The 27,934-nt window shown below is 54.9% G+C and overlaps 1 protein-coding gene across 2 annotated transcripts in view; it reads left to right on the top strand.

Annotated features, from left to right (window-relative positions):
- Positions 1-27,934, top strand: part of PPFIA1 (PTPRF interacting protein alpha 1) — a 90,763-nt gene that overhangs the window by 51,120 nt on the left and 11,709 nt on the right. For both annotated transcript variants that reach the window (XM_047070798.1, XM_047070797.1), the window contains 10 exons: positions 521-583; positions 1,879-1,958; positions 5,004-5,133; positions 7,898-8,121; positions 9,882-10,113; positions 14,708-14,859; positions 15,477-15,649; positions 15,820-15,913; positions 21,460-21,541; positions 21,648-21,848. In XM_047070798.1, the coding sequence (XP_046926754.1) occupies positions 521-583; positions 1,879-1,958; positions 5,004-5,133; positions 7,898-8,121; positions 9,882-10,113; positions 14,708-14,859; positions 15,477-15,649; positions 15,820-15,913; positions 21,460-21,541; positions 21,648-21,848 (1,431 nt within the window). The remainder of the gene's footprint in view (positions 1-520; positions 584-1,878; positions 1,959-5,003; positions 5,134-7,897; positions 8,122-9,881; positions 10,114-14,707; positions 14,860-15,476; positions 15,650-15,819; positions 15,914-21,459; positions 21,542-21,647; positions 21,849-27,934) is intronic.

The following is a 27,934-nucleotide window of genomic DNA, read 5'->3' on the forward strand; positions in this document are numbered from 1 at the left end:
GTTTTCCCTGTGATTGGCACTTGGAGACACCAGTGAGCACTGCTAATTACGTGCCACGCTTATTTTGCATAAAAACCATTAGGAAGTGCATTATTACACCCGCGTAGGGTTCTTACCTCGCTGCCTCCTTGATCTCTGGGCCCAGCCTTAAGGTAGAGTAGTTTTGTCTTAGATTTGAATTACACGTACGAAACTTAGGTCATGTTTCCCAAGTGACTGGTGAATTACCCTAAAAGCTAGTACGGACCAGTTTAACTAATTAAAATAAACTTACGAACTTGTCGTACTTACATTCAGAAACTGATCCGTGAAGAAATTGTACACGGACAAAGTATTACCAAAGGCTGTTCCTGTGGTTTCAAAGACAGCATTTCACTCTGTGGGCATGTGACCCTGTTCGCTGGTGTAGCCACACGGTCCGTTCCTTTTCCATGCTGCGTTATCGTAAAGAGAAACATAGCTATGCTCTATGCACTGTTTTCGAGAATCAACAGTAAAGGACTGTCTGTGTCTTTCTCAGAACTCTCTATTACGAGAAGTTGAAAATGTGAAAAAGCAGTTAGAAGAAACGCAACGTGAGAAGGTACTTCCATCTCTCAATCCTTCAGAGATCCGTCGAGACCGGAAAGGAGCAGGTGTCCGCTGGGCCTCCCGCTTCCTCCACGGCGGGCCACCGCTGTGCTTTCGAGCGGCCCCACGCTTGCAAGTCTGAACGGCACGCGTGTGGCGGGGCTGGAGCCGAGCAGCCTCTGGGGTTCAGATTTCTGAGTCCCTTCGGGGGTTCGCTCGAAAGCTCACATGTTCGCGTAAACCTTTCGTTGAGTGCAGCGTTGCCCAGCAGGAAGGTAACAGGTGACACGGGTGTCATCCCAAGGATTCTTGCGGCTGCATTTGAAATCGACAAACAGACGGGTGATGTTAGTTTTCATGCAGCCCGATGCAGGCAACATGTTATTGTATCATGTAAATAGCGTAGAAATGAAGGAGCTACTCCACACTGTTTTTCACATTCAGTCCTTGCAACCCACGGGGCGTCTCACAGTTCCATCCCCTGTGGTCGGGACCAGCCCCATTTTGGGCGCTCAGTTAGCCACGTGCGGCGGTGTCTGCTGCCTGGGATGGCACTGCCTAGGGGGTTGTTGTGTGACCGAAGCTCCTCGTCGGTTTTGCTCCCTGGCGCTGCGTGTGCAGAAGTGAGGCTGGGCTGCAGAGGGTCCACGACGGAGCACGTGCCTGTTGCACAGAAGGGCTATTCGCCCACCGCCCAGAAAGTCCTGCTCCTCTCCACATAATGAGGCAGAAGTGTCAGTGGCTTGGTGTTTCTCCTCTGTAACCTTGCTGTGCCTGAGACCTAACTGTTCAGTAGGGTTTAGGACGTTCACTTGGTGATCCGGGTGTTTACTGGAGGACTCTTGGGGAGAATGGTCTTGGGGTTCGTAACTGCTGAATTTACCCATCGCGGTTATGATGGTTGACATTTGAGCACACTGGATGCAGACAGCTTTTTCATTTTTTTTTAATTGAATTCTAATGAACCTACCGTGTCGTATCAGTTTCAAGTAGACAGCGTAGGGTTTCAATAATTGTGCACCTTACTGTGTGCTCGTCATCATCACTGTGGTCACCGTGTGTCACCACACAGAGTCCTTAGGGTATCACGGACCGTATTCCCTGTGCTGCGCTTTCCATCCCCGTGACTGCCTGATTTTATATCTGGAAGCCTATGCCTCCTAATCCCTGTCGTCTCTTTCGCCCACCGCCCCCACTCTCCTCCCCTCTGGCAACCCCTAGTTTGTGCTCTGTGTTTAAGGGTATATTGACGCAAGTGATCGTAAGCCTTGCCTGCAGCGGGTGTCATTGTCATTTGCTGCTTTGCAGGATCGGCTCCTACTGAACGTGGAAGCACTGAGGGCTGAATTAGAGCAGGCGAGACTGAGAGGCTCTTCCCTTCACCACGGGTATGACATTTCCCGGTTCACAGATCTGTTCCAGATGCTTCCCTTTGCCACGAATATGACCTGAACCAGCCCACAGTTACACACCAGAACCGTGGGTGTGCTGTGGTCTGATGCGAACCAGCTCCCAGGTACTGATAGCTGATGGTGGGGGGCACTGCCTTCGCCATGGCTCTGACACGAACCAGCTCACAGACACGTGTGTTAACACCTGCTGTGTATCTTCGAGAACGAGCCCTTGGCCATATGGGCAGAGTGACCTGATGTGGCTCAGGGAGCCAGTAGCTTAGTAGCTGGTGAGAGGGAGAAGTAGAACATCACTCCAGAGGATAGGCTTGGACACCCAGGAGACCGGGAGGCATGACAGAGCTCGCAGCCGCAGGAGGAGGTGTGGAAGGTAGGGAATGATCAGTTTCTGTTGTGGGTGGGTTAATTTGAACCCCCTCCCCACTCCGCCGCGCAGTGTGGCACTGATGGTTGGGGATAGGAGGGGTCCAGCATGCCAGGTCAGGGCCCGTGTGCCTGGGAGCCGTGGTCCCTTCCACAAGGCCAGTGGGGTCGCCATGGGAGTAGCGCACGGCCATGATTGTGAGGGTCAATTTGACATTCATGGCGTTAGCACAGTGCTTGTAGTTTCTTATGTGTTTGAAAAGACTCTGGAGAGTGACGTGTAGTCACTTTAAGTCTGTTGGGACAACTGTGAGTCGCCTGTGAAGGAGTGAGTCAGCCGGCTTGTGAGCTGCGTCCCGCAGACAGTAATTGTCAGCAAGGTATTAAAAGGTTTCTTCGCTTCTTGGTAGGAAATAGTCACCGTGTGAGCGTCCCGCTGGAGCGAGAGTCGCTCGAGTAGCTGACTGGGCCCCCTCAGGTGCAGGGAACAGGCTCCTGCTCCGAAGGCAGGCCCGCTCGGGCCACACAGGGGTTTGGGTGGCTGCAGACGGGGGCTCTCGGGAAGGTCGAGGGTGTGCTGTGGCTGTCCCTGTTGAGCCTGCTCGTGGGAAAGAGGAGAGGTCAGCGAAGGTCGGGTCGCGAGAGGCTCTCCCTGTCCGTGGAGCCACTGGTGGCACAGCGAGTGTGTGTCCAGAGAGGGAAGGGCACGGGAAGATGAGGGCACAGGGCAGCCTCTCGTTTGGCTGATGGAGCTCCTCGCCGGCCGGAGGCCGGTGTCGCCGCTCAAGGGCTTGAAGGCGCGTATGTGTGAGGAGGCCAAGCGAGCAAACGGGAGCAAAGCAGACGCAGCACGGGCCACCGGCGTGCACCTTGGAGTTCTCCAGGGAAGGGGCCGTGTGGGCACCTGGAGGCTGGCACCACGGGGCAGTTGCGGTAACAGGGAAGTCCACGCCCGTCGCCCACCTGAGGCGTGCTGGCCAGCGAGAGGGATAGAGAGGGGCCGTGCGCTCCCGTGGTGCGGAGGGAGCGGCCGCGGTCACGGGTGGCCCTGCGGTGTGCAGACGGCGGGCAGGAGGCCGGTCGGGAACGGGGTCTGTTTGAAGCCGTCTCACATAGCGCTCTCCCGTGTGGTGGCAGAAGACACGCTGGTGGGAGCTGTGTCGCCGTGAGCACGGGCGGCCGCGGGGACGGGACTGAGGAGGTGGCAGGCAGCCCGGCCAGCCGAGCCCTCCTGGCACGACCTCACAGCCAAGTCTTGTGTCGTGTCCTCCTCTAGCAGGACGAGATGGCCTGGGTTGCGGAGGAAGGGAAAGGTGACGGACCGACTTCCACACGCAGGCGGGGCAGATGGGACGGAGCTCTGGGATAGGACTGGATGCAGGGTGGCCGGGTCGGGGGCCCGGGAGCCCGAGACGGGGTGTCGGAGTCAGGGGACACTCGTGAGCCTCGGAGGAGCCACGAACCATCCCAGACCACACGCGGGGTGTCACGTGTAGCTCACCGGTTGGCAACGTGCCGTGGCCCCGCAGCGGTGACGCTAGGCCACCTGAGCGCAGGTGAGCAGTTCCTCCGGGAATAGGGGGACAGGAGGAGGGAAGGGTGGCTGTGGCCAGCGGGCAGTTCGGACTTGGCTGTCTTACAAACAAGCAGTACCCTGCGGCAGCGTTTCTCGAAGACGTTTCTTTAAAGGCCGCAGAGAGGAGCGTGAAGCACGCAGAGGAGACGTCCTGTCACGCGGGCTCTGTCTGCAGGCCTCGCGGGGCGGCGCCCGGGGCCCCCTCTTTAGTTGATGTGAATCCGATGGGCGTGTTCTGTCTCCCGAGACCATAAGCATTTCTGAAACGGAAGCCAGCCTCTCTTCTTTTCCAGAGAGCAAGGAGCCGCTGGACTCCCGTGCAGGGTTCAGGTGTAGAGGGTGAGCCCGTGGCTGAGGCCGGGCCTGTGGGCTGGCGGGTGCTCCTTCACCTCTGCTGACCGCTTCCTGCCCGGAGCCTTTGCTGAGGGGGGGCAGGTGACAGCCCATGTCAGTGACCCCGTCCTAGGGGCTCAGGGCTCCGTCGAACTTTTCTGGAGACTTCTGTGGCCAAGGGGGACGGTTGTCTGTCAGTCTAAGTGGACACAGGCCAGAGACGCTTTTGCCTTGGAAACACCGGGCGCATCGCCACCTCCTGTCCACGGGAGCTGCGAGCTGCGGTTCCCGAGGATCCTGCCATGGGTGCCCCTGAGGTGCCGGTTAGTGGCAGGAGGAGGGATGCCTGGGGTCACCTGGCCTCACAGCGAGGGCCTTGGCACGCGCGGGAGATGGCACTTGAAGGCCAGAGGGACGCACAGGAGCGCTTCCCGGTCAGTTGGGCAGCAGGTGTCACAGACGCGCAGGGCGGCAGGTTGACTGGGGGCGGGTGCCGAGGCCGAGCACAGGCCCTGTTCCACATCGGGGACGGCTGGGCCGCGGCGAGGCGTTGCCCCTGCTGGGCCCGGGAGACCCTGTCTCCACAGGGCCCGGCTGGCAGGCTGGGACGGGAGCCAGGAGAAAAGATGGCGTCCTTGGAGACCTTCTGCGACCTCAGTTTCCAAATTGGCGGGTTCTGGCCTGGCTGACAAAGTTCACTTCTTGTTGATAATGACCTTTTTCTCCCCCCCCCCCCCCCCATATTTCAGGCGACCGCACTTGGGCAGCGTCCCAGATTTCAGGTTCCCTCTGGCGGATGGCCCCACGGATGCCTACAGCAGCGCGGTGTTGCGCCCCCGGAAAGGCCGTGTGGCCGCTCTGCGAGATGAGCCTTCCAAGGCAAGGACCTCTGTCCTCCGGGGGCTCTCGCGGGACCCGCCCGCCTGCTCCAGTGTCACCTGCCTTATCCTCTGGCTGTGAGGCTCTTCTGGAACTAAACTGCTGATAGGCCGCTGTCTCTTGTCCCCTTCCCCCGTTCTTCTTTTGCTGGCTCACAATTTACTTTGTAGAGCTTTTTTCCTTTCTTTTCGAAGAGTAGAAACGTGGGTTAAGATGGGACCTACTGTTAAGCACAGCACAATGCTAATCAGTAGTTTTGAAACGCTAATGAAGATTCAGTGAATAGGTGTATTCATCTTTAAGCAAAAAAGAATTCACATTTGGAGTTTAAATACTTTTGTACTTTTGTCTCTTCAGCAGCGTATATTTTTACATACTTGTGTATGTTTTCAGCACCGATAGTCATTGAACGAGTTTGGGCCAGACATCATCCCAGACCTAGGGCTGCAGCATGACCGAAAAAACCAGACGAGGGGCACCCGGTGGCTCAGTCAGTCAAGCGTTCCACTCCTGATTTCCGCTCAGGTCACGATCTCTCGGTTTGTGAGATCGAGCCCCGCGGCCCTGCATGGGACTCCGCGCTGACCGCGCCTGGAGCCTGCTTGGGATTCTCTCTCTCTCTCCCTCTCTCTGCCCCTCCCCCACTTAAAATAAAGCAAAGAAAACAATAAATAGATAAAAAGTCAGAGGAGAGGCCTGCACCCCTATCTGTGTGCAGTGTAGTGAGGAGAGACTAGCAGCGAATGGGAAGTAAAAGGTGGTACGTGTATTAGTTATCTATTTCTGTCTGACAGATGATTGACAAATCCCTGCAAAGGGGAGTGGCTTAGGAGGAACACTTCGTAGTTGCTGGTTTCTGTGAACTTAGGAGAGTCTTAGCTGGGTGATTGTGGCTCAGGGGCTCGTGAGGTTGCACCACCAGGAGGCTCGGCTGGGGCTGGCGGGTGCACTGTGCGCTCCCTTGCCTGGGTGTTGGAGGCAGGCCTCAGGTCGTCACCACACGACCTGCCCACAGGCTGCTTGGCTGTCCTCCCGGCACAGCAGCGGCTTCCCCAGAACTCACGCGGAGAGAGGGCAGGCAGAAGGTCCCAGAGCTTGTGCCGTATTAGTCTTGGGAGCTGCCCGCCTTCACTTCCACCACGTCCTGTTTGTTAGAGCTGCAGGGCCAGCCCACAGTTGGGGTCCACCCCTCGACGGGGTAGTGAAGAACTCGTAGACCTAGTTTGAAACCACCACCGTGTCAGATGGGAGTAAGCGGGGAGAGGCAATCGGGTGTCGCGAGTTGTGAGATGAGGAGGGAATAAGAATTGTAAACTCAGTCAGACAGGGAGGTATCGCCAGGAGGGTTACGTTTGAGCCCGAAGGAGGCCAGTGAAGGAGCCGTGTGGATAGATCACAGGTTGGTGCCGGCAAGAGGTGCTGATGGAAGGGACCTAGGGCATGAGAGAACGTGACAGGCGGGGGGAGCTCCAAGAGGTCGGACCAAGGGGACACGTCCGGTGAGCAGTTGGACACCCCAGTCTGGGCCTCAGGAGACCTTGACTAGAGAGAAGGATTAGAGCCAGAACACGCTGGTGGCTTCTAGAGGCACAGGCCACATAAAGTCCCTAGGTGGGCACCTGTGGATAGCCCCAGAGTCCAAGGGCGGCTCTCTGGGCACTGCCCAGCGTGGCAGTGGAGACAGGGAGACAGAACTGGCGGAGACCAAGCGGTCCCGACAAGTGGTGGGAGGAGCCCAGTGGGCCAGGTGCTCAGGGAACCGCAGACCGGTGGGCCTGGTCGTGCCGGGTGGGGCCAGGCAAGGTGGAGGCCGAGGACCACGGTGGTCTGGTCCAGGAGCAGTTGTGCTAAAGCCCACTCGCCCGAGTTCCAGAGTCTGCGTAGACACAGTAGGGGCAGCTTTCTGGAGGACTTGAACTGTGGTTGGGAGCAGAGGCGCGGTGCTAGCTGGAAGGAGACACAGGGTAAAAGTTCTGTGGTTTGTGTTCCGTTATTTTGGAGGGAAAAGGGGGAAAGCGTTTTTAGGCTGATGTGGATGAAGTTAGAAAGGTGATCATTCAGAAAGAGAGGGTGGAACGATGTCCCCGCGCCAGCAGAGGGCCTCGTGCCCGTGGGGGGAGCCGTCTGGGGGGTGGGTGAGCGGGAGGGCAGGAGAGCCTCCAGGAGAGCCGCTGCTCGCAGCCGCGCCCTGCTCCTCAGGCCACAGGGCTTGGGCTCGGCCTCAGAGGCGCCTCTGCCACTCGAGGGTAGCCCCGAGAGGAGCAGGTTCGCGGGCCGCTCCTGGGTCCTCTCTGCTCCTTCCATTCGGTCACACCAGCCTCAGGAAGGGAGGCGGGGGACGCTCCAGTGGCTGCACGTCCCCTACCTGGAACTCCAGCGAGCTGGTGGGGCCGCAGAAGTGCACTCAGATTTAACGGCCTTGCAACTGCCCACGGGGGTGGCTGGCTGGCACCAATGTATTTTTTTATTCCCATTTTTGTTTCTGGTCTGCTCGTCCCACCCTGTGGACGATGTCACAGAAATGCCCCACGTCCACGGAGGCACTTGCGTCGCAAGGGGGTCTAAGTCATAGGCCGCCCTCCTCACCTGTGCCTCAAGTACTGCTTGCTTCGTAGGTCAGCAGCTTGTAAGCACAAGGCAGTTCCCCACTTTCTTTGGGCTTCCAGTTGAAAACTTTTCAAGTTTCTGATAGATTTCTCGTAGGTTTCTAGAACTGCATTGTCATTTTCCACCTTTGCCGAGATTGAGTTTTTTTTACTCACAGGTACAGACTCTTAACGAACAGGATTGGGAACGTGCCCAACAAGCTAGCGTCCTAGCAAATGTGGCACAGGCGTTCGAGAGCGACGTCGACGTGTCTGATGGCGAAGACGACGGGGACGCGCTCTTCAGTTCGGCCGCTCTGCTCTCGCCCAGTGGGCAGGCCGATGCCCAGACTCTGGCCATGATGCTGCAGGAACAGCTGGACGCCATCAACAAAGAGATCAGGTACATGTGATCGTGCGCGGCACCACAGAGACCACAGTGTCTCCGAGGGACTGTTACCGCGCTCAGGAAGGTCTGGAACAAACACTCTGAATGCTCTGAGTGTCCCATAACGATAAAGCTCCTTCTGGTCTATTTTCAGAATATTGTGCGATTCCCCTAGGTTATAAAATTCAGTTCACCAGGGCATCTGTCCACAGTCGTGGACAGGTTCGCGTAACCTCTGGGGAAGGGCGGAAGGTGTCCAGTCCCTTCCTGCGGGAGCCGACAGCACAGCCAGAGAGGACCGCGTGGGTGCCCAGTGTGCGCCTGCGATGCTCCTCGGCGGCGTCCGACCGAGGTTCCAGGGTCGGCCAGGACGCGGAAAGCCGAGGTGCGGAAAGCCCAGGGTGCGGGGAGGCCTCCCTGATCCACAGCGCAGAGGGAGGGTGTGTGGGGCGGGCCGCGTGCATGAACGTAACATGTCGAAATCGGTCCATTGTAGAGCAGTGAGTGCTCAGGGGGCGTGTGTTTGAATCATTTTACGCTCGTCACTATTTCAAGGGTGTTTTCTTTAGAAATCCTCTTAGCAGCCACGGTAGCGAATTTACAAAGCTCTGGTCCCGCGGAGGCAAGAGAACCCAGAGCCTGGCCCTCGTGGAGACGGAGGGGGCAGGGTGGGCAGGATGGTGGGCCCGGGGCCCCGGGAGCTGCTCTGTTTTGCAGTCCTGAGGTCCCGGGGGGAGCGGGCACGTGCTAGTGACCCTGCTGCCGTGGATCCGGGTAGAGTCGCTGTCCACGTTTCGTTCTTGGGAAGCTAGCACGGGCAGACGTGCTCCTTCCTGCCTGCAGAGAGCGGGCGGTGAGGACAGACCCCAGCGGGAGAAGCAGGGAGGAGCGGTGGGCTCTGTGGAAGCCGTCCCCCATCAGGTCAGCGCGGGAGAGGAGAGAGGGCCCGCGCTTCGGCTTTGCTTTTGTGTGGCGTGTGGCCAGGGAGAAGCGATCTTCCTTCATGCGAGTTGACCAGATAGAAATGGTCAGTCGGTCCGGAGACTTGTCCATCACAAGATAAGCTCTCAGGGTGCGTAAACAGAGCTTTCGTCGGAAAGGTCGCTGCGTGGCTCTCCGGTGTTAACATGGGCATAATTAGTGACATAGTCAAATGCAGAAATTGCCGTTTCCTGATGCACTGCTCTCTGGCAGTGAAGAGTGTTCGCCTTGAATTCCAAATGAATGGAGTACGGAGGAGGCTGGTAGAAAATTCCATCAAATAAACTGGTTTGAATTCAGCCTTAAAAAAAAACAAAAACAAAACTCAATGTTTTCATCTAGTCTAGGGGCTTCAGTGTCGGGGAACTCCCAGCTGCTCCGTGGGTCGGTCCGTCGGTTAGGTCAGAGGTCCCGATTTCCAGTTGCAAAACAGGTACATCGACGTGTCTGAGAATTGGGAAGGTTAGCAGTTGTGAATTCACAGCTCGTCGTACGGCGAGAGCTGCCGGTGAGCCTCTGGCCGAATCTGAGCGCACAGGAGTAAAATCAAGCACGGTTGGTGGAAGGAGCTTTACGGGACGCCCTGCGGGAGTCCCCTCGTGTTGTTCTGAAACTGGGTGTATCGAAAAGATACTAAAAGGGAGAACGTTCTCGCTGAGGTGGGGTCGGAGCAGCCGTCCTTGGAGCTCACCGGCCCGCACGTTCGCAGCGCGGGAGCAAGCACGGACTTGTCACGCAGGTGCGTTCACGGGTTTGCCAGGGCGGCGAGGGTGACCTGTCTGCTTTCGTTGCAGGCTCATTCAAGAAGAGAAGGAGAGCGCGGAACAGCGGGCGGAGGAGATTGAGAGCCGAGTGGGCAGCGGCAGCTTAGACAGCCCCGGCCGTTTTAGACCCGCGGGCTCCGGCGCCCCGCACCCCGCGTCCCCGCTCGCGGGTCCCTCCCCTCCACACAGCGGGCGCTCCACCCCACGGAGGGGCCCGCACAGCCCCGCCAGGGAGGTGGACAGACTGGGGGTCATGACTCTAGTGAGTATTTGTCTCTTCTTCCTGCGGCGCTCCCCCCACCCCAGCCCCCGACTTAGGTGCCAGAGTCTACGAATATGGTTCTGTCTCGTGTTTTACCCAGAAGGAAGGCCGGTTCATCTGTCACGCTCAGAGGTGCGAGAATTTTTAAACCAGCCAGTATTTAGTCATTCAGCAGTAGCCGGTGACACACGGATTGTGCTGTGCGGGTGAGCGGGTTAGCCGTTGTCGTGAGCTCATCGTCAGAGCTTTTAGGTGTGGAACTTTGGATGTGGGCCCGTGCCAGGCACCATGGCTCCGAGGGGCATGTTCTTGTTTTCGGGGGGTCGGCGGTTTCACCACAGTAAGTACGGACGGTAGAGAAGGCGCAGAGTGAGGCGGTGCTGTCTTTCTCTGCATTAGAGATGCCTAACTGGAGGGGATGGGACACGCGGTCAAAAAGCAAAGTAAAATAAAGCTCAAGTTGGTTCTCCTGACGCTGGTGCGTGTGTGAGGCCAGCACGGCAGCGGCGTGAGCCCCACACGGGGACGGCTTCTGGGAGCGCGTCTTCGCTCCTCGGTGTCTGGAGACGCGGTGACCGTGCGGTTTCTGGGCGAAGCGCGCAGCTCTGCAGAATGTCGCGGAACTTCGCCGCGTACGTAGCTTAGGTTTGGAGAGCACGTCACCTCTTTCCGCCTACGATCACGTTTACGACGCTGTGTTTCTGAGTGCGCTCGTGTCTGTCAGAATCTGTCCTGTTACCGTCGTTTTTCTTCCCAGCTGCGCTGTTGGCTAGCATGTGATTAGATCAGCTGTGAGTCTCTTCCGTGGCCTGTGATGCGGGAACTAGCCCGTTTTGTGTTGTTTTGACGTCACTCTGTGTATAATTCGCACCGTTAGCTAACCAGCTCGTACCTTAAACTCTTGGACGGTCTCATCTGTGGTTTCACGCTTTCTTCCTCTCGGAGAATTTGTGAAAGTCGCTATAAAAATAATCGGCTCTTTTCCCTGCTGTGGAATTTGTGTGCCGGCCGAGAGTGTATCTGCTTCCGTGCTGGGTTTTGACTTGCCGTCTCGTCCTTTCGCTTACTTACCGCTGTTCACGCAGACCTCAGCCTCCCGCCCCCCAGCCGGTATCTTGTTCGCCCCCCCCCCCGCCCCTCTCTGCCCCACGCCGTAAGCCCCTCCACAGCGTGCTCCCGTGGCCGTGATCCTGTGTGTGCAGCGTCTGTGGTTAGTCGTGGCTCTCTCGTGTCGTTCCTGCTTTGTCTTCATTTCTCGTGAGGTGGTGGGGTTTCGCCCCCATGGTGACCGATGGCACTTGGCGTGTCACCGTGTAGCACGCGTGGATGCGGGTGTGACACAGATAACTCGTCAGCGAAGGGTTTCTTCTGAAGAAATCAGACACAGCACGCTCTGTGGTGCCGACGCTCGTGGTCAGGACTCCAAACCCCATGGGCTTACCGGGCACAAGTGCCGCCTTCCACACGGAAACACGGGGCTCGTTTTTGTCACGTACCTGCGCAGCACGTTGATTCTTGGGAAGTCTTCACTCAAACTCTAGGTCAGGGCTTGACGCTGACATCCAGCAGGTCCTTAACCAGAGTAGGTCGGTTCGGTGTTCTGCCGGGTGTCGCGGTCACTGCTTGGACATCCACGAGGTTGGTAGTGTAAAAGCGGAACGTGGCTTTCAACAAGGAGAACAGTTACAGAAAGCTTTAGCGTAGACAGCCGTTAGATCTCTTTGTTACACAGGATGCCGTATTTTAATAAATTATGTGGGGCGTAATGGAATCTCATCTCCCTGAGTAATAATTTCTAGTTTCTCTAGTAAATGTTGAATAACCTGTTATGTTTAAGCGTATGGTGGAAAGTTCTGTTTCCAGTTATGGTTGTTTCTAAACCTTATCTCCGTTATGTCCGTGCTGTTGTTGTTTTTAAAACATGTTTGCCTCTTCTGGTCCTTGAATTTGTGACTTCCGAGCGTGCAGTAAATCTGATTTCTCTTCATTTCTTTGCATGCCTCTGTCAGCCTAGCGATTTAAGGAAGCATCGTAGAAAGGTAAAGTGCTTGGTAGTGTAACCTACCTGTGTTTGTCTGTGGCGGGTGGGAGAGTGCCCGTCGCTTCGCAGAGCGGGCACCGCAACCGGGTCACAACAAGCGACCGGTGTGTCCCGGGAAGCGCTGGGCGCTCGAGCTTGGCGGCCGGTTTCCATGGCGCCTGCGAGGGATGTGAGAGCTTGCCTTTCTCTCTCGTTTGTCTCCTGCTCGCTGCGTACTCAGCTATGCGAGACATAGAAGTTTCCAGGAAGAGAAATGACTGAAGCCGAGCCCTAGATGTTCGATTTGGGGATAACCACCTTGGACAGTCGTGGCCAGTAGCGTTTGGCGAGCTCTCGGGGTCCGCCAGCTGCCGGGTGCAGTGGTTTAGGAGCCTGTTACCCGGCCCCCACCCCCACCCCTGCGAGCCGCAGCGTGTGTGGTCACCCCCGTTTCCAGATGTGGAAACGGGCCGAGAGCCCGGGTCCTGTGCCCGAGGCCGCATTGCAGCGCAGACGCTGGCCACGACACCACTCTGCCACGTACCCCACCTTTGCTCGGGCGCCCTTCTCTCCTTTACGGCGCCCCGGGCCGGGGCAGGGCACCTCCTGTGTCCAGAGGACCATGACTTGGGTGTCCCCTTCTCACGGGAAGTGCCGTGCCTTGGGACCGGACCCTTGACCAGAGCGCCCCCCTCATAACTGGGATACTTTGCTCCCCGGACCGTACCCCCATCCCAGACCCGCCCGGCCACACGCTGACAGGGCCGTGCCTCTGATACGGAGCTGGGCGGCAGCCGGGGGAGCCCCTCCCCCGCAGGGACGGTGTGGCCGTTCAGTTAAACTCCGGGTTCGAGTGCCAGCTCCGTCAAAGGTGGTTTCGTGACCCGGGTGTGTTAATCACCCCCTTTTTGCCCTGGTTTGCTCCCCTGGTAAGTGAGGACAGCGATAGAATCGTGGCCCTCGGGGTGTCCACAAACTGCCCATCGGTGCTCGGTCCACAGAGGTCGGGAGCTCTCACCGGCGACGGGGCGCAGAGCACGCCCTGCGGTCCGCTGGCTCGTGCCGCCCTTTCCTCGGTAGCAAGACCTTCTCGAGGAGGGAAGGAAGGGGCGTGTGGTGAACACCCAGGCAGGACGGCCTGCTCCCGCAGCTCACTGACGGCTCCTTGGAGGGCTCCTTGGAGGCTTTGGGGGATGAAGACGAGGTGCACGAGAAGTGGGTGTCAGGTCCGCGTGGACGGGGCCAGCACGGGCGTTGCGCTTCCCAGCCCTGCGGGAGCCTCCCTTTTGGTTGAGACCGAAATGGCCCATAGGCCCAAGTCTGGCGGGACCCAGGGCCGGGCGGGGGCTTGCGTGTGGACTGCGCTGTGACACAGGGGAGGGCCTGTGCCCGGAACCCTCCGTCCCTGCTCACCTCATAGCCGGGTCCCTAGCGTGGCTCCCTGTCCCGTTCCCTTTTGGTGTTTGTTTTCTCCATATCCTTGCCTCCACCTGGATTTGAAATCTATTTCTGTTGCTTAAGTCTGACCCTGTTTAGTTTTATGTGGATAGTTTGTAGCCGGTTAAGGTAGCCTTTTGTTGTCTGATGATTGTCATGGAAATCAGGAGAGGAGGCAGGTGTTCTGTAGCTGTTGGTTAAGCTGGTGTCTTCCCTGAGCTCAGCTCCCCTTGGTGCTGACCCCCGGCCCCCGTGGGTGTCCCGAGCCCCATGCAGCTTCGGAGGTCCTGGTACAAACCCAGTTGGCGGTGCCTGTCTCGCCAGTCCTACACGGGTGCCTCACCACCAGGACCTGTCAAGGGTGATGACGCTGGCTGGTCCGTGGCCCCGCCGTCCTTTCCAGGGCCCACAGCCACATAGCCGCACACCCACAGCCTGTTACAGGAGGAAAAGTGGAGTCTGAAGGGGGTCATCTTGTCGTGACGACAGCCCGGGGTCACTTTGTCTCCACCGTGTTGAGCACGCCTTCTCTAAGCCGCAGAGAAGTCCTTCGGTTTGTAACGTCAACCTAAATGTCACTGAGAAGCAGAAGTCAGACCCGAGTGGGGGTGGGGGGGGCGGGGGTTTGGGTGCCTTCTCACTTTCTGCCCGTGCTCGTAGGTCCAGGCTTTGCATCGTTACTGGAAGTGACACTGGGTTAGGGCCCAAGCTGGTTCCTTTTCCCCCAGACAACGAGCGTTGCACAGTCGTGCACGGGAAGCCTCTGTGCTCACCAGGGTTTGCTCTGAATGGCGTCAGGAGACCAGCACCTTGCTCCTCGGCTGGCGGTGGTCGATGGGGACATGGTTCGGGGCGTGGTTCGCGAAGGTCTCCGCCGCTGCCTTCCGGGGCCGGGCTCGCGGTGGCATGGGGTTCCGGGGGAGGGCGCACCCGCTGGGTGCAGATGGCCCGGGGTCTCGGCGGGCCCGCTGCCCAACGCGTGGCCCGGAGTTAGGCCGACGCTAAGAGGGTGTTTTGGACGCCGCAGAAAGCGCAGCTCGTAGCTACTCAGATGAGTTCCTGGCTGTGATTTCAGGGCTGTGTGCTCGTCTCTCGGGCCCGCGGTGAACTCCTGTCACCCTCCTCTCGACCCCGCAGTTGCCGGCTTCGCGCGAAGAGGTACGAGACGACAAGGCAACGATAAAATGTGAAACGTCCCCTCCTTCCTCCCCGAGGTCCCTGCGCTTGGACAGACTGCACCAGGGGGTGCTCCACGCGGCCAGCCACGAGGACATCAGGGACGCCAGAAAGTAAGGGGCGCAGGCACCACGGGGGACACGCCAGCGCGTTGGTTTTCAGCTCCGAGAAACCCTTGATCTTCTTGGGGGAGAAAGGGTCGGGACGGCGATTCTAAAGAAACGCCAGCGAACTGAGTTTACGTGCACGATGTTCTTGGGGCACCTGCCAGGGCTCTGGGGGTGCGGCCGCCGGAGCGCAAGTCCGCTGGGACAGACCAGAGTCCGGCGGTGCAGGCGGCTGTAGGGCGGCCTCGTTTGCCCACGTCCTAACCGCCGGCCGTCCTGAGGCTTCCCCTCTGCCCTCCCCTGGGCCGAGCTCTGTGCCCCGAGGGGCTCTGGGGAGCCATCTTCCCCCCCACCGGGCAGCTCCAGCAGCCGCTCTGTTTCTTGTACCGTGTCCCCGGCTGGCTCTGGTTGTGCATGTGCTCCGTGCTCCCGGGTCACGGCCTGGAAGGGCTGCCGCGCGTTCTTGGCCCAGGGCGCTTGGAGTCCAGATCTTCTTGGGAGGGAGAGAGCGTCAGCTCCCCAGGGGCAGCCCTCCCCGGGAGCTGGGGGCCTGTGCTTCTCACTCGCGTGGGGCGGTGTGTCGTGTGCCAAGCCCGCGTTGAAGATCCTCTCCCGTCCCCCAGCTCGACAGGCTCGCAGGACGGCCCCGTGAGCAACCCCAGCAGCAGCAACAGTAGCCAGGACTCGCTGCACAAAGCGCCCAAGAAGAAGGGCATCAAGTCTTCCATCGGCCGCCTGTTTGGCAAGAAAGAAAAGGGCCGTCCGGGCCACGCTGGCAAGGATCCCGCGGGACCAGGTTGGTGTCCCGTGTGTGGCTCCCACGCGCAGGTGGTCCTGCTGGTGTCATTCGTCTAGAACCGTGATCACTCTGCCTGCAGGTTCCTCCCCCTGTCGGGAGACCCTCACGTGGCCTGTCGAGCACCCCCCCCCCCACGCCCCCCATTTCATCACTCTGCTTCCCCACAGCTGCTGTTTTGGAGGTGGAAAACTCCTCTCAGGACGCCCTGGGACTCAGCAAATTGGGCGGACAGGCTGAGAAAAACCGTAAACTTCAAAAAAAGTAAGCGTTCTGTTCTTTGTCTTCTCTGCGTACTTTCAGCCGTACCTGGTTTCGAAGCAGTGGCTGTTCATTGAGCTCTGTAGCTGCAAAGAGGGACTCTCTTCCTCCAGGCTGAACCTGAGGTCCTTGTTAAACTGGGCCTCCTGGAGGCATAGAGCACGTGTGAAATCGTGAAGGGGCTCCCGTGGATTCCCACTCCACCTTGGGGAGTTGTGCAGGGAGGCTGTGTTGTGGCTCACGTGAGGGCGAGACCTCGGAGCACTTGGCCCTGAGCCCCGGCTCCTGTACGGATCAGTTTGGGGCTCTGGGCCTTGATCCGGGGCAGAACTCAGTGCGCTCTGCGATAGGCCTGGAGCCGGGGCCTCACGGCCACACTGGGCCCACAGGGCCCCGTCCCGCTAGAGGCCGGTTCCCCTTCAGCCCCTGGAGTTGTCTGTCGGTTTTCCTTTAAACCTGCCTCAGTTTAGTCTGCTTCTCAGAAGTCATAATAACGATCGTGACTGGCACACCGTGGGCTGTGTTTCAGGTGAAACGCTGTGGTTTCTGTTACCGCTCACAATTCCGTAGGAACAGCCAGGCTTTTGGTTCCCTGGGAATGGAAATTTGTAGAAACCACTTAACAGCGGTCTGATTTGAATGTTGCTATGTTTGAACTGTATAAAAGTGTTTTGAGATAACTTGGATAGTTGCCATCTGGCCATGTGCAGTTTGATGCTGAAAGTAGGCCTTTTGCTTCTGGAACCGTGCTGGGAAAATTCTGTCCCTTCGATGTTGCCGATGTGTTTCATTTCACATCCTTACACTTTTTGTAACGGAAACAGTGAGACTCGTGGCAGTGCCCTCTGGGTCTCCCACCCCACTGCTCCCAGAAATGTGTATTTCACGTAGGATCGGAAGTAACATAAATTGGCCAAAACGTTTCACTCTGTCTCCTATGTTTATTTTGTCATCCTCAGGAGGTATTTTAAGTACTTGGTCATAGGAGGACGGCCTTTATTGAGTTATTTGCCCCAGCATGTGATTAAATTTCACAGAGTGTGTGTAGGTAGCTTTCCCTGGGGCTGAGATGTTCAAATTGCCGGCTTTGGTTCTGTGTTACCACAGCTGCAGCCGAGTGTCTGAGAGCGGGTCGTTCTCTGGACTCCGTGATCATCATGGCAAATTCCAGACCATACAGTTGACACTTGAACAGCAAGGGTTTGAATAGAAGGTCCACTTATGTGCAACATTTTTTTTTTTTTTAATGAATCCAGTATAGTATTGTAAATGTATTTTTTCTTCTTTGTGATTTTCTTAATAACCTTTGCCTTGTTTTATGAAAGAATATGGCATATATACATAACTTACAAAATATGTGTTAACCGACTGTTTATCGGTAAGCCCTCTGGGTACAGTGGGCTATGAGGAGTTAAGTTTTCAGGGAGTCAGAAGTTATGCTCGGATTTTCGAGAGTGGTGCTTTGCCCGGATGGCAGAGCCGTGGTGGTGAGGTAGGGCCCCGTAAGCCCCCACGCGAGGTGCCCTAGTGTGGACAGTGTCCGCCTCAGGAGAATGAGTCTCGGTGGTGTCAGTGGTCATGTCGTATTTGATGAGATGCTTCTTGTTACGAAAGACCACTTCGCCGCTGCATTCATGTCCTAACTGTGAGATGCGTGTTGTCAGTCATGGGTTACGCGGCCTCATGCGTGTGCCTGCTCCCCGTAGAATTCAGCAGGTTTCTAAGTGTCTTTCTCCTGCGGCTCTAACCGTAAGGCTGGGAAGCACTCCACATGAGTTTACTGTTAGGGCGAGTGTTCGGAAAATCACGTGTGGTGTCGAGAACTGGGTCCTTGAGGGAGATCAGGTCCCCCCGCTCAGTAGGCCTGGCCCACGGCGGTCAGAGCGCTCATGCATTTTACCCTGTGGGGGAGGCAGAGTTCTGTAAACCAAGGGGGGCGCGGCCACAGCGGGGGATGCGGCGTCTGAGAGCGGAGGAAGGAAGGAAATAACCGCGAAAGTCAGACAAGTCTCCCATGCCTCCAGGATGTTGGCTTGTAACCCCCGTTCCTCCGTGCAGAGTTAGGTGCTGGGGGCCCACTGAAAATTCAGAGACGCGAGGGGCGCCTGGAGGGCTCTCGGTTAACTGTCGGACTTCAGCTCAGGTCACGATCTCGCGGTTTGTGAGATCGAGCCCCGCGTCGGGCTCTGTGCTGACAGCTCAGAGCCTGGAGCCTGCTTCGGATTCTGTGTCTCCTCTCTCTCTGCCCTTTCTGAAAAATAAACACGAAAAAAAAAATTACAGAGAAGTGCTAGACAGATCAGAGTCCCTGCCTCTTTAGTCCTCGTGTTTCAGGCTTCGGAACTGGTGGCGGAGAGCGTTGCTTTCTGGAGTATTGACCTGTGCAAGCAAACCTCATGTCCTTACGGTAAAGTGTGAGCCGCCCCGCTTAATTTCGTAGCTTGTGGTCCACAAGGAGAAAAACGGATCATTCCGTCGATCGTTGGAGTGACCGTGTGGGTACACGGGCAGGTTCTTCCGGGGTACGTGGCCCTTGGTTTACGCGAGTCCCAGGTGACGGGAGCTGGCCGTCCGCGGTGGCAGGCGGCAGAAGCGCAGTTCGTCCATCAGGCGAAGGAGGGGTTGGGGGCACACAGGTGCTCTGGCTCCTCCGCTTACGGGGGCGGCACTGACCCCCCAGGAGAAGGAAGGGGTGCAGGTGTCCCCCCCCCCCCCCCCAGGTCCATCCGGTGTTTAGTCTCCTGGGTGGCGCTCTGGCCTGGTAGGGGACGGGGCCCAGTGCAGACGGAGACCTGGGCCGGCTGCCCGGCTGCCCGGCTGGGGGCTCCACGTCGCCGCCGCCTCCTGGGTCTTGTGGCTGCGTGGCCCTGGCTCCGCTGCCTCCGCGTGGTCTCGGCGGGACCTCGGGCCTGAGCTCCAACCCACGAGCGCATCTGTACCAGAAAAGGCTTTTCGTAAACAAGTGGCCACCGCCAGGAGGAAGGTGAGGGTGAAGTCAGAGTCGTGGACACCAGCCTCCAGGTAGTGGGGTTCATGGGCCGTCTGTAACCCTGTAGGGGTGGACGGCGAGCGTCTACGTGAGATGTTTTTTTGAGGTAGGCTCCACGCCCAGTGTGGGGCTCAAACTCCCGACCCTGAGCTCAAGAGTCCTGTGGTCTACCAACCGAGGCAGTCAGGTGCCCCTAAATACCTGTTGCGTGTGAAAAGACAAAGCGTGGCAGACAGAGTGCCACGAATCCGGTCGCCGTTCAGTTTGCTTTCGGAGTGCGGGGCATCTGCGAGCCCCCTGGGCCCTGCAGCAGAGCCGTGCGCACCCCTCCCGTGCCGGGCTGGGCTGCTTGGGACCGAGCCCCTGACCGTGCTTTCGGAGCTCAGGTCTCTCCCCGGCCCGTCTTCCAAGGAACAATTAGTATCGTGTGTACGAGTCACGTGGCACGGCTTACGTAAGTGTTCGCACAAGATGTTGCTGCTGTCGTTGAGAATTTGTCCGTAGGACACGGAAAGTGGCGTTAAATTGAGCACACGGATGGCTTACTCCGCCCGGCGAGGGAGGCCCTTCTCCCCCGTGCTTATTCCATCCGGTGTGGGTGCCCCGTGTCGGGGTGACCATAGCCCCAGTGGACTCCCATTTCTTTTTCATATGTGAGTAAATAGCTTTGCTGCTCATTTTAAAGAGGGAAGTTTTGCCTTTCTTCCTTCCTTCCTCCCTCCCTCGCTCCCTCCCTCCCTCGCTCCCTCCCTCCCTCCCTCCCTCCCTCCCTCCCTCCCTCCCTCCCTTCCTTCCTTCCTTCCTTCCTTCCTTCCTTCCTTCCTTCCTTCCTTCCTTCCTTCCTTCCTTCGGCTATTAAGATTTGTTGCATTCTAGGGCACCTGGCTGGCTCAGTCAGTGCAGCATGTGACTCAGTCTCAGGGTCTTGACTTGAAGCCCCACCTTGGGCATAGAGCTTACTTAAAAAAAAAAAAATTTGTTGCCCTCCCTGGTGTAATCCTTCCTACACAATTAGAACATTTATTACCCCCAGGAAACCTAAGGTTGACTTCAGCAACACTTACTTGAAACTTGATGTGAAACATTTTGAGCTCGAATTGTACGTAGACTTTACAGTCTTAAGAAAGGTCTGATACCGTTTAAATATATTGAAGAACCAATGTGTTTGTTTAGAAACATGAGATTCAGTGATGTGTTCTGCAGAATTTATCAAAGAAAAATAACACTACAAGTGGCCGAGGGATTTAAAAATGCCTCAGGATGCCCGGGCACGTAGGGTAAACCATCTTCTGTCCCACCCCACCTTCTCTGCGAGGCCTTTCCCGTTCAGAAAGAATTCGTGTCTCTCAGAAAGCCTCGTACGTACACAACATGAAAGGGCGAGGTGAAATTCTCAAAGCTTATAGCGTTGTCTCTTACGTAACTATGTTATTAGTAGACGATCATTTTTTTTTTTTTAATTTTTTTTTTTTTCAACGTTTATTTATTTTTGGGACAGAGAGAGACAGAGCATGAACGGGGGAGGGGCAGAGAGAGAGGGAGACACAGAATCGGAAACAGGCTCCAGGCTCTGAGCCATCAGCCCAGAGCCTGACGCGGGGCTCGAACTCACGGACCGCGAGATCGTGACCTGGCTGAAGTCGGACGCTTAACCGACTGCGCCACCCAGGCGCCCCAGTAGACGATCATTTTTAAAGATGTTAAGATGGTGAAGTAATGGTTTGGGTATTTTAGAGCCAGGCGGACAGAATATTTCGGATGTGGTGAGGATCCCAGGACGGCTTCCTGGTGTCGGCTTGTGACAGGATCACAGTCTCACAGGCTGCCCTGTGTGCACTGGCCCCAGTGGTGGGGACTCAGAGTTTCTGGGTCTGAAGCCTGTGGGTTAAACCATGGGATGACCCAGTCTCTTAACTTAGCAGATACCTGTATTAGCCTGAATCGCCGTGTAGAATAGAAACCGCCAAAATCCCGCCCGTTCCTTAGTTGCCGTATCAGACCATTACTGGTATTAAAGTCTGTGCTGTTCTGTGTTGTTGTCTTTGCCGGACGTGTTTGAGACCCTCACAGCAGCTCCTCACGCAGACGCAGGTGCGGCCCCCTCCTGCGGTTTTCCTTGTTGTCCAGGTACTCCCTCCGCTGTCCTACCTCGGACGTGAAGGTTGCCGGGGTTGGTTGATGTTGACACTGGTTCTTTAATTCTGCCAGGAGATGCCTCTGTTACGCTTTTTTTGTTTTTTAATTTTTTTTTTTAATGTTTATTCATTATTGAGAGACGGAGAGACACAGAGTGTGAGCAGGGGAGGGGCAGAGAGAGAGGGAGGCGCAGAATCAGAAGCGGGCTCCAGGCTCCGAGCTGTCAGCTCAGACCCTGACGCGGGGCTCGAACTCACGAACCGTGAGATCACGACCTGAGCCGAAGTCGGTCGCCCGACTGACAGAGCCACCCAGGTGCCCCATATACTTTTGAAAACGTGCACAGGGAATTACCTCTGTTTACTTGCTATGTACCCACAGGCACTCGTGACTCTTCAGCGTTGAATTCTCTCGTTATTTGTAGGCACGAATTGCTCGAGGAAGCCCGGAGACAAGGTTTACCTTTCGCACAGTGGGACGGGCCCACCGTTGTTGTTTGGCTGGAGGTATGTTTCTTTTGAATCCTGGGCGGAGCACATCACATCTGTGAGCAGGATGAATGCATTCGTACACCGTGCAGAACCTTCTGGCCTTTACACTTCCTGTCTCTAGCTCTGGGTCGGGATGCCTGCCTGGTACGTAGCCGCTTGCCGAGCCAACGTGAAAAGCGGGGCCATCATGTCTGCGCTGTCCGACACGGAGATCCAGCGTGAGATCGGCATCAGCAACCCTCTGCACCGGCTGAAGCTGCGGCTGGCCATTCAGGAGATCATGTCCCTGACTAGTCCGTCAGCCCCTCCTACTTCGAGAACGGTACGCACCTGTGGAAGGAGCCCATCTGCCGCTCACGTTGCCTCACACGACTAGTGTTCCAGTTTAACATTCAAATACGTGATCGGGTGGTTAAAAGATACTTTATTGAATGCTCTCAGAACAGCTTGACTTTGCAGTGTAGACATAGGAGTTTTTTAAAGTGTAGACAAGGAATTATCCCTAATTTAAGTACAAACTTACCAAAAGCGAAGGGGAAAGAGCTCAGATCCCTGTTTGCATTATTATCAGTGTTTTACTGTCTGACTCATTCAGCCCGTTGTTGCTTTCCGTTCAGGGAGCCGCGGGTCCCGGCGGCTCAGGGCTTTAAGCAGCCTGTGCATCTGCCCCTGCACACTGAGCGCCGCCGTGCTCCACGCGGGCAGACCCTGGCCGTCCTTACCGACGCCCCTCCTGGTTGAACGTTAAAAAACGAATCTGAGGACGACGTTAATGGTTCTTGGGGGACAAAGTGGGCCGGCTCCTTGCTGTGGGCTCTGTACGTTGGCTCAGCTCCCACTCTGCTGTTCTCTGCTCCGAAGAGAAAACCTGGCGAGGACACAGCCTCCCACGTTCTTCTCCGAGTAGCAAGCAGGTCAGCGCCCGATTCGGGACTTGCAGGGACTTTGCACAGAAAGGATTGCCAGCGTCTTTGTTTCGATTCTTAGGACAGAATTGTAATGAGCAGTCAGTCTGTGCACTGACCTGTGGCCCGGGAATGTTCTGTCACGGCATCCGACCAGGTCCCCGTTGCCTGGTTGTTTCCAGTTAGAGAGACCTTTGTAGAAACAAAGGTGTTAGGGTGGCTTTCGCAAAGTCTTAGGAACCGTCTCGGCGAAGGCCCCCGCTCACGAGCTGAGTCAGCGGACAGTGATGACAAGCACACCTGGAACAGGGAACCTCGCTGTGAGACGGGCCAGCCCTCTCCCTGAGGGGCCCGACGGCCGGCAGGGCGCTAACGGGCCTCGGGTCTGCCGCGCCACATCAGCGGTGCCGGTGTTTTGGCTCCTTGAAGTCAGTGGCCGTTCTGTGTGCCACGCTGAGCCCTGTGCTGGGCCTCTTAGCGTCCCCAGGTGAGGTTGTCCCGTCCACGTGGCCCCATCACTGTGGAGCGCCTGTGGGCAGCCGTCCACAGGCCAGACGTGGGGACGGTGCTCCTTTTCGTGCTTTGGGGGAGAATGTTTTAAACATGTCGAAGTGACAGTTACTTGAGAATTAGGAATAGTTTTCAGAAGTACCAAATAGGTCGCTTTTATATTTCCCGTGTGTCAGGTGGTAGGCGTGGCAGATGCAGCTCCAGAAACCGTGGGCTGTCCTGGGGTCATTGCCACCACAGTGGTGGTGCGCGTGGTGGTTCTCCGTCAAGGGGCGGGGCTTGTTTTAACCTTCTGTCGTTTTCTGTGTGGGCATCTGAAACGAGAAGGCGGGAAGAATGGCCTTTGCGTCCGCCTGCTCCTTTTACGTGCCCGAGGCTCACGTGTCTGCTGCCTTTCCTCTTTGTCACTGCTTCCCTTGCCCTGGATGTGGTTGTCACTGGGGCCGCCCTAGACCACAGGAAATATCTGGTTAACGCATGAAGAGATGGAAACGCTCACGGCCACGCCACAAACGGTCAGTCGCAGCCCCGAGCCTGTCCTCCCTCCGTGCTCCCTCCTCCCGCCCCCGAGAACGGCGCGATTCTGGGCTTTTCTGTGGGAAACAAAAACGTCCTTTCACGTTAAATTGTTCGGATCAGTACTTCCTTTAGGTATTAGTGAAATGCGTGAAGTAGAATTCTATTTTAGATTTTTCCCAGGAACTTAAAATGGATAGACTAGCTCTGTTTAGAATAGATTGAACTCCTATCTCCTTCCGGAGAGACGTCGCTTTGGCGCTCGGCCTCCACATTGTGGCCCTAGTTGTCTCCTTTAATGGACGTGCCTGCCACGGGGAGTCGGCTCCTTGCATGAGAATCGGAATTGGTGGTTTTGCATGAGTTTTGCATGACGCTTTGACTTTCTCACTCTGTCACCCAGTCGCTCCACGCCGTCCCGACAGAGCTGATCTGCTCGCATGCCCAGGCCCAGCAGTACTAACAGTTGTGTTCTTTTGCATTCCTAACCTCGTGACCCCAGGAGGCTGAGGAGGGAAGCTGGGCTCAGGTTGGAGACTCTCTATAATATACTCTTCACTATATGTACAGCAGCAAAAGAGCTGGAGTGTGAAAGCTTGTAATTGACTTTTCTTGACGTTTTTAACATCTTACTTTATGCCGAATATCGTTGGTGATTTAAAGTCTTAGAGCAAAGCATAGGATTAAAAGAGTACGTCTCATGGACAATTTTGAACCTTTCTCATGGGGCACCACGGTTAATTCTGCTTAAAACACACGTCACTTTGTTTGGCCAGTGGCTGTCACACACCGTGCCTGGGCCCTGGCAGCTCCTGGGATCATAGAAGGCCGTCCCCGGTGGGCTGACACTTCTCCCAAGGCGTGCTGACGGGAGATGTTCCGATAAATACCTGGCACGAGAGGTGGCACAGGGGGCCCTCCCTCCCCGTCTGGGCATCCGCGTGTCGCTCCCTGCCGTCCTGCCGCTGTGTCCGTTGAGAGGCTTTCTTACTCCCGGGGTTCTCAGAAATGAAGCCTCTGCTTGCAAATCGTACATTTGAATTTTCAGCTTCCTCGTTCTCCAGGCTCACAAAAAGCTCCGGCACGACTCTCTTGCAGCCTTGTTTGGGCAGCTTGATTAAAAAGCAGTGGTCTCCTACCCGGATTCCAGTAACATTGCCGCCTGACATACTGTTAGGTCTTAGGGCTAGAAAAGGTTTTAGGTTTCGAGGGCTGCAGGCTGCAACCAGTCAGTTCTTACGGATGGTGTCGTGTTCAAGGATCTGCAGAGGATGATTGTATGTCAGCAAAAACAAACTCCTCTTACATCTCGATTTTTCTCATTTCCAGTTGATGGTTGAAACACCTTTTTTTCTCTATTTGTACTCCTAAAATGAAGCACGTATTATCACTTAAAAAAAATTTTTTTTTTATTTTTAAACTTTTTTTAATGTTTATTTTTGAGGCAGAGAGAATGCAAGGTGGGACAGAGAGACAGAGGGAGACAGAGAATCTGATGCGGGCTCTGCACTGCCAGCAGAGAGCCTGATGTGGGGCTTGATCTCACGAACCGTGAGATCATGTCCTGAGCCGAAGTCAGTCACTTAACCAACTGAGCCACCCAGGTGCCCTGTATCACTTTTTAAAAAGCAAAAGAGGAGAGTGACTCTAATGTTCCATGCGTTCCCTCTTCAACCGTTTGATCTAAGCCCTCTGTGCCAATACTCTAGATAAATATCATTAATCAGTTGGCCTGCTCAGATGTTTCTTTATGGGGCCAATAATGGCCATCAGTGAATTGAAAAGGGTGCATTTCATAATTGCTTCAACGTCAGCGTCTTCCACACTAAGAAGAAGAGCTCTGGCAGCAACTAAGTATGAAATTCCCTGTCTTGGGGTGGGATGTGTAAATGAAATAAGCCGAATGTTTGCTCTTTGCAGTGGAAACGTAAACAAGGATGAGCCGTGCCAGTGACGCCAGAATTAGCCCCCACTCAGTCTTCAGCATAAGCAAGGATGGTTTTCACTCCATCCGTCTTCTAGATGAGAGAACGAAGAGGCGTCCTGGTCTCTGTGCGCCTGCCCCCTGCCGCCAAGGGCAGCGGTCATAGAGTGTGCCTTCCCCGGGCTCTGACATAGCGACCGGCTCTTAAGCCAAGGGGGAGCTGGAGATGCGCTTGGGCACTCAGGGGAAGCAGACTTCCAGGTGTGGTCAAGTCCCTGATGCCTTCATTTAGCAAGTACCGTCTGTGTACTGCCCGTGCAAAACTGAGCTGCTTTCTGGTAACACCTGCCCTCACCTGTCATGTTTTACAGAGGTTGCAAAGCTGAATTGGCTTTGTGACCATTCCGGTGCTGGAGAAAATAGAGCCTGTGCAGCGGCAGTCTCTTGGCGGCCTGAGTGTTCTCTGACCATGAGAGATCCCTGTCGTATGCTTTCTTCAGAAGGCTGTGACAGCAGCCCAGGAGGCGTGGGTCTCCCCGGTTTTGAGGCTGGGTCCTCCGGGAGCATGTGTTATGGGCCACTTAACAAGTGGGACCAGAGTATGTGAACAACGTGAAGGAGGACTCTGCTCCCATGAGACTATTTAGAAATTTCTTCGCATTTTGTGTCCATTTAAGAATACATGAACAGAAGCAAGAAAGCAGTGATGGCTATTCACGTCCTAAGGGTCAGGTCTGTGATATTGAGAGTGAGGTTGGAAAGAGTGAAAAAACATGACATTGTGACAATTTGCCAAAAACATTTGATGCTTTTCTCACTCATGGTTATTTACCGAAAGTAGTGACACAGTTTTCTTCTATTGAATTTGAGCATTCTTACTGAAATCTGACTCATTCCTTCTGTAGTTTGTTTGGTGTGAATACTAGATAAGAGGCTGTATTTTCAAGACACAACATGGTGGTAGTTGAGAGTTAATATTTCCAAGGATTCCATAAGGTAACTACAGAATTCCTGTGACTGTAGCTTTGCCTTCTTGCACTGAAGAAATCCAGTGCCTTTGTTTGATATGTGTGCATATACTTATAATGTGTTTACTTCTGTTTCATGGCACAAATGTTGCACATTTTCTGTTAAATGTATCCCAAAGGATTTCATAGTTTTTCACGATATTATAAATGGTATTTTTAAAAATCTCCATCTCCAGCTCATTTTTTTAGTATTTAATAATACAGGTCCTGTTAGTTCTGATAGCTGTCCTGTATTCATCTTCTGTGTTGATAATCAAGTCATATGCAAATCAGGACAGTGTTATGTCTTTTCCAACCCATGTGCTTTTGGTTTCTTTTTCTTGCCTTACCACAGTGGCTGGGAGTTCTGGTGCAGTATTGAATGGAAGTGGTGGGAGCAGACATCCTTAACTTTGTTTCTGATTTTAGGGAAAATGCATTCAGTCTTACACCACTAGTGTGCATTCAGCTCCACATTTTTTTTGTAGAAGCCCTTTATCGGGTCAAGGAAGCCATCTTTTCAGTTTCTAGATTGCTGAGATTTCCATAGATGAGTGATTTGGTCACACACGTTTCCCACATCTCTGTGGTTTTTTCTTTTCAGTACATTGGTACGGTGAACTCCCTTGATTTTTAAATATTGACCCAAGTTATGTTACTGGGATAAACTCCACTTGTCATGATATCATATTCTTTTCACTTATTACTGATTTGATTTGCTAATGTTTTGTTAAGGAAGTTTGCATCTCTGTCTATGAATGCTATTGATCTGTTTTTGTTTTTTTTTATAATCTGTCTGGTTTTGGTGTCAGAATAATGCTGCTCGTATAGAATGAGCTAGGTATTTCTTCTTCACTTTTTTGTAATAGTTTATGTAGAATTGGTACTGTTTTCATAAATGTTTGGTAGAGATCAATGGCAAAAGCATTTGAGGTAGAGATGTGCATGTGTGCGTGTCTGTGGGTTATAGCTACAGATTCAAAGTCAGGTACAGGTTACCAGTTTCTTTCTGAGTGGCTTTCGTAGATTATGTCTTTCAAGAAACTTGCCTGTCTTATCCAGGTTGCTTACGGCTGTCTACAGTTTTCCCTTATTACCCTTTCAGTGTCTGTAGGGTCTGTACTGATGTACTGTGATTTCAGTGTCTGTAGGGTCTGTACTGATGTACAGTGATTTCAGTGTCTGTAGGGTCTGTACTGATGTACAGTGATTTCAGTGTCTGTAGGGTCTTTCATTCTTGATGTAGATAACTTACATCTTTCTTCTTAATCACTCTGGGTAGGGTCATTCCATTCTATTGATGTTTATGAAGACCCAGGTTTTACTTTCATTGTTTTATTTTCTATTATTTTTCTGGTTTCTGTTTCATTGATTTCTGCTCTTTTATTTTCTTCCTTCTGTTTGCTGTGAATTTCATTTGTTCTTCTTTTTCAAATTTTTTAAGGTAGCATCTTACATTATTGATTTGCAACCTTCATTTATAATGTAAGTACTTAATACTATAAATTTCCCGCAGCTAGTGCAGCGTCCCACAGTTTATGAATAT

Source organism: Lynx rufus, unplaced genomic scaffold (assembly GCF_022079265.1).
Source record: "Lynx rufus isolate CCGP_SWC_20201006 ecotype Redwood Valley unplaced genomic scaffold, mLynRuf1.p SCAF_9, whole genome shotgun sequence".
Taxonomy (NCBI): domain Eukaryota; kingdom Metazoa; phylum Chordata; class Mammalia; order Carnivora; family Felidae; genus Lynx; species Lynx rufus.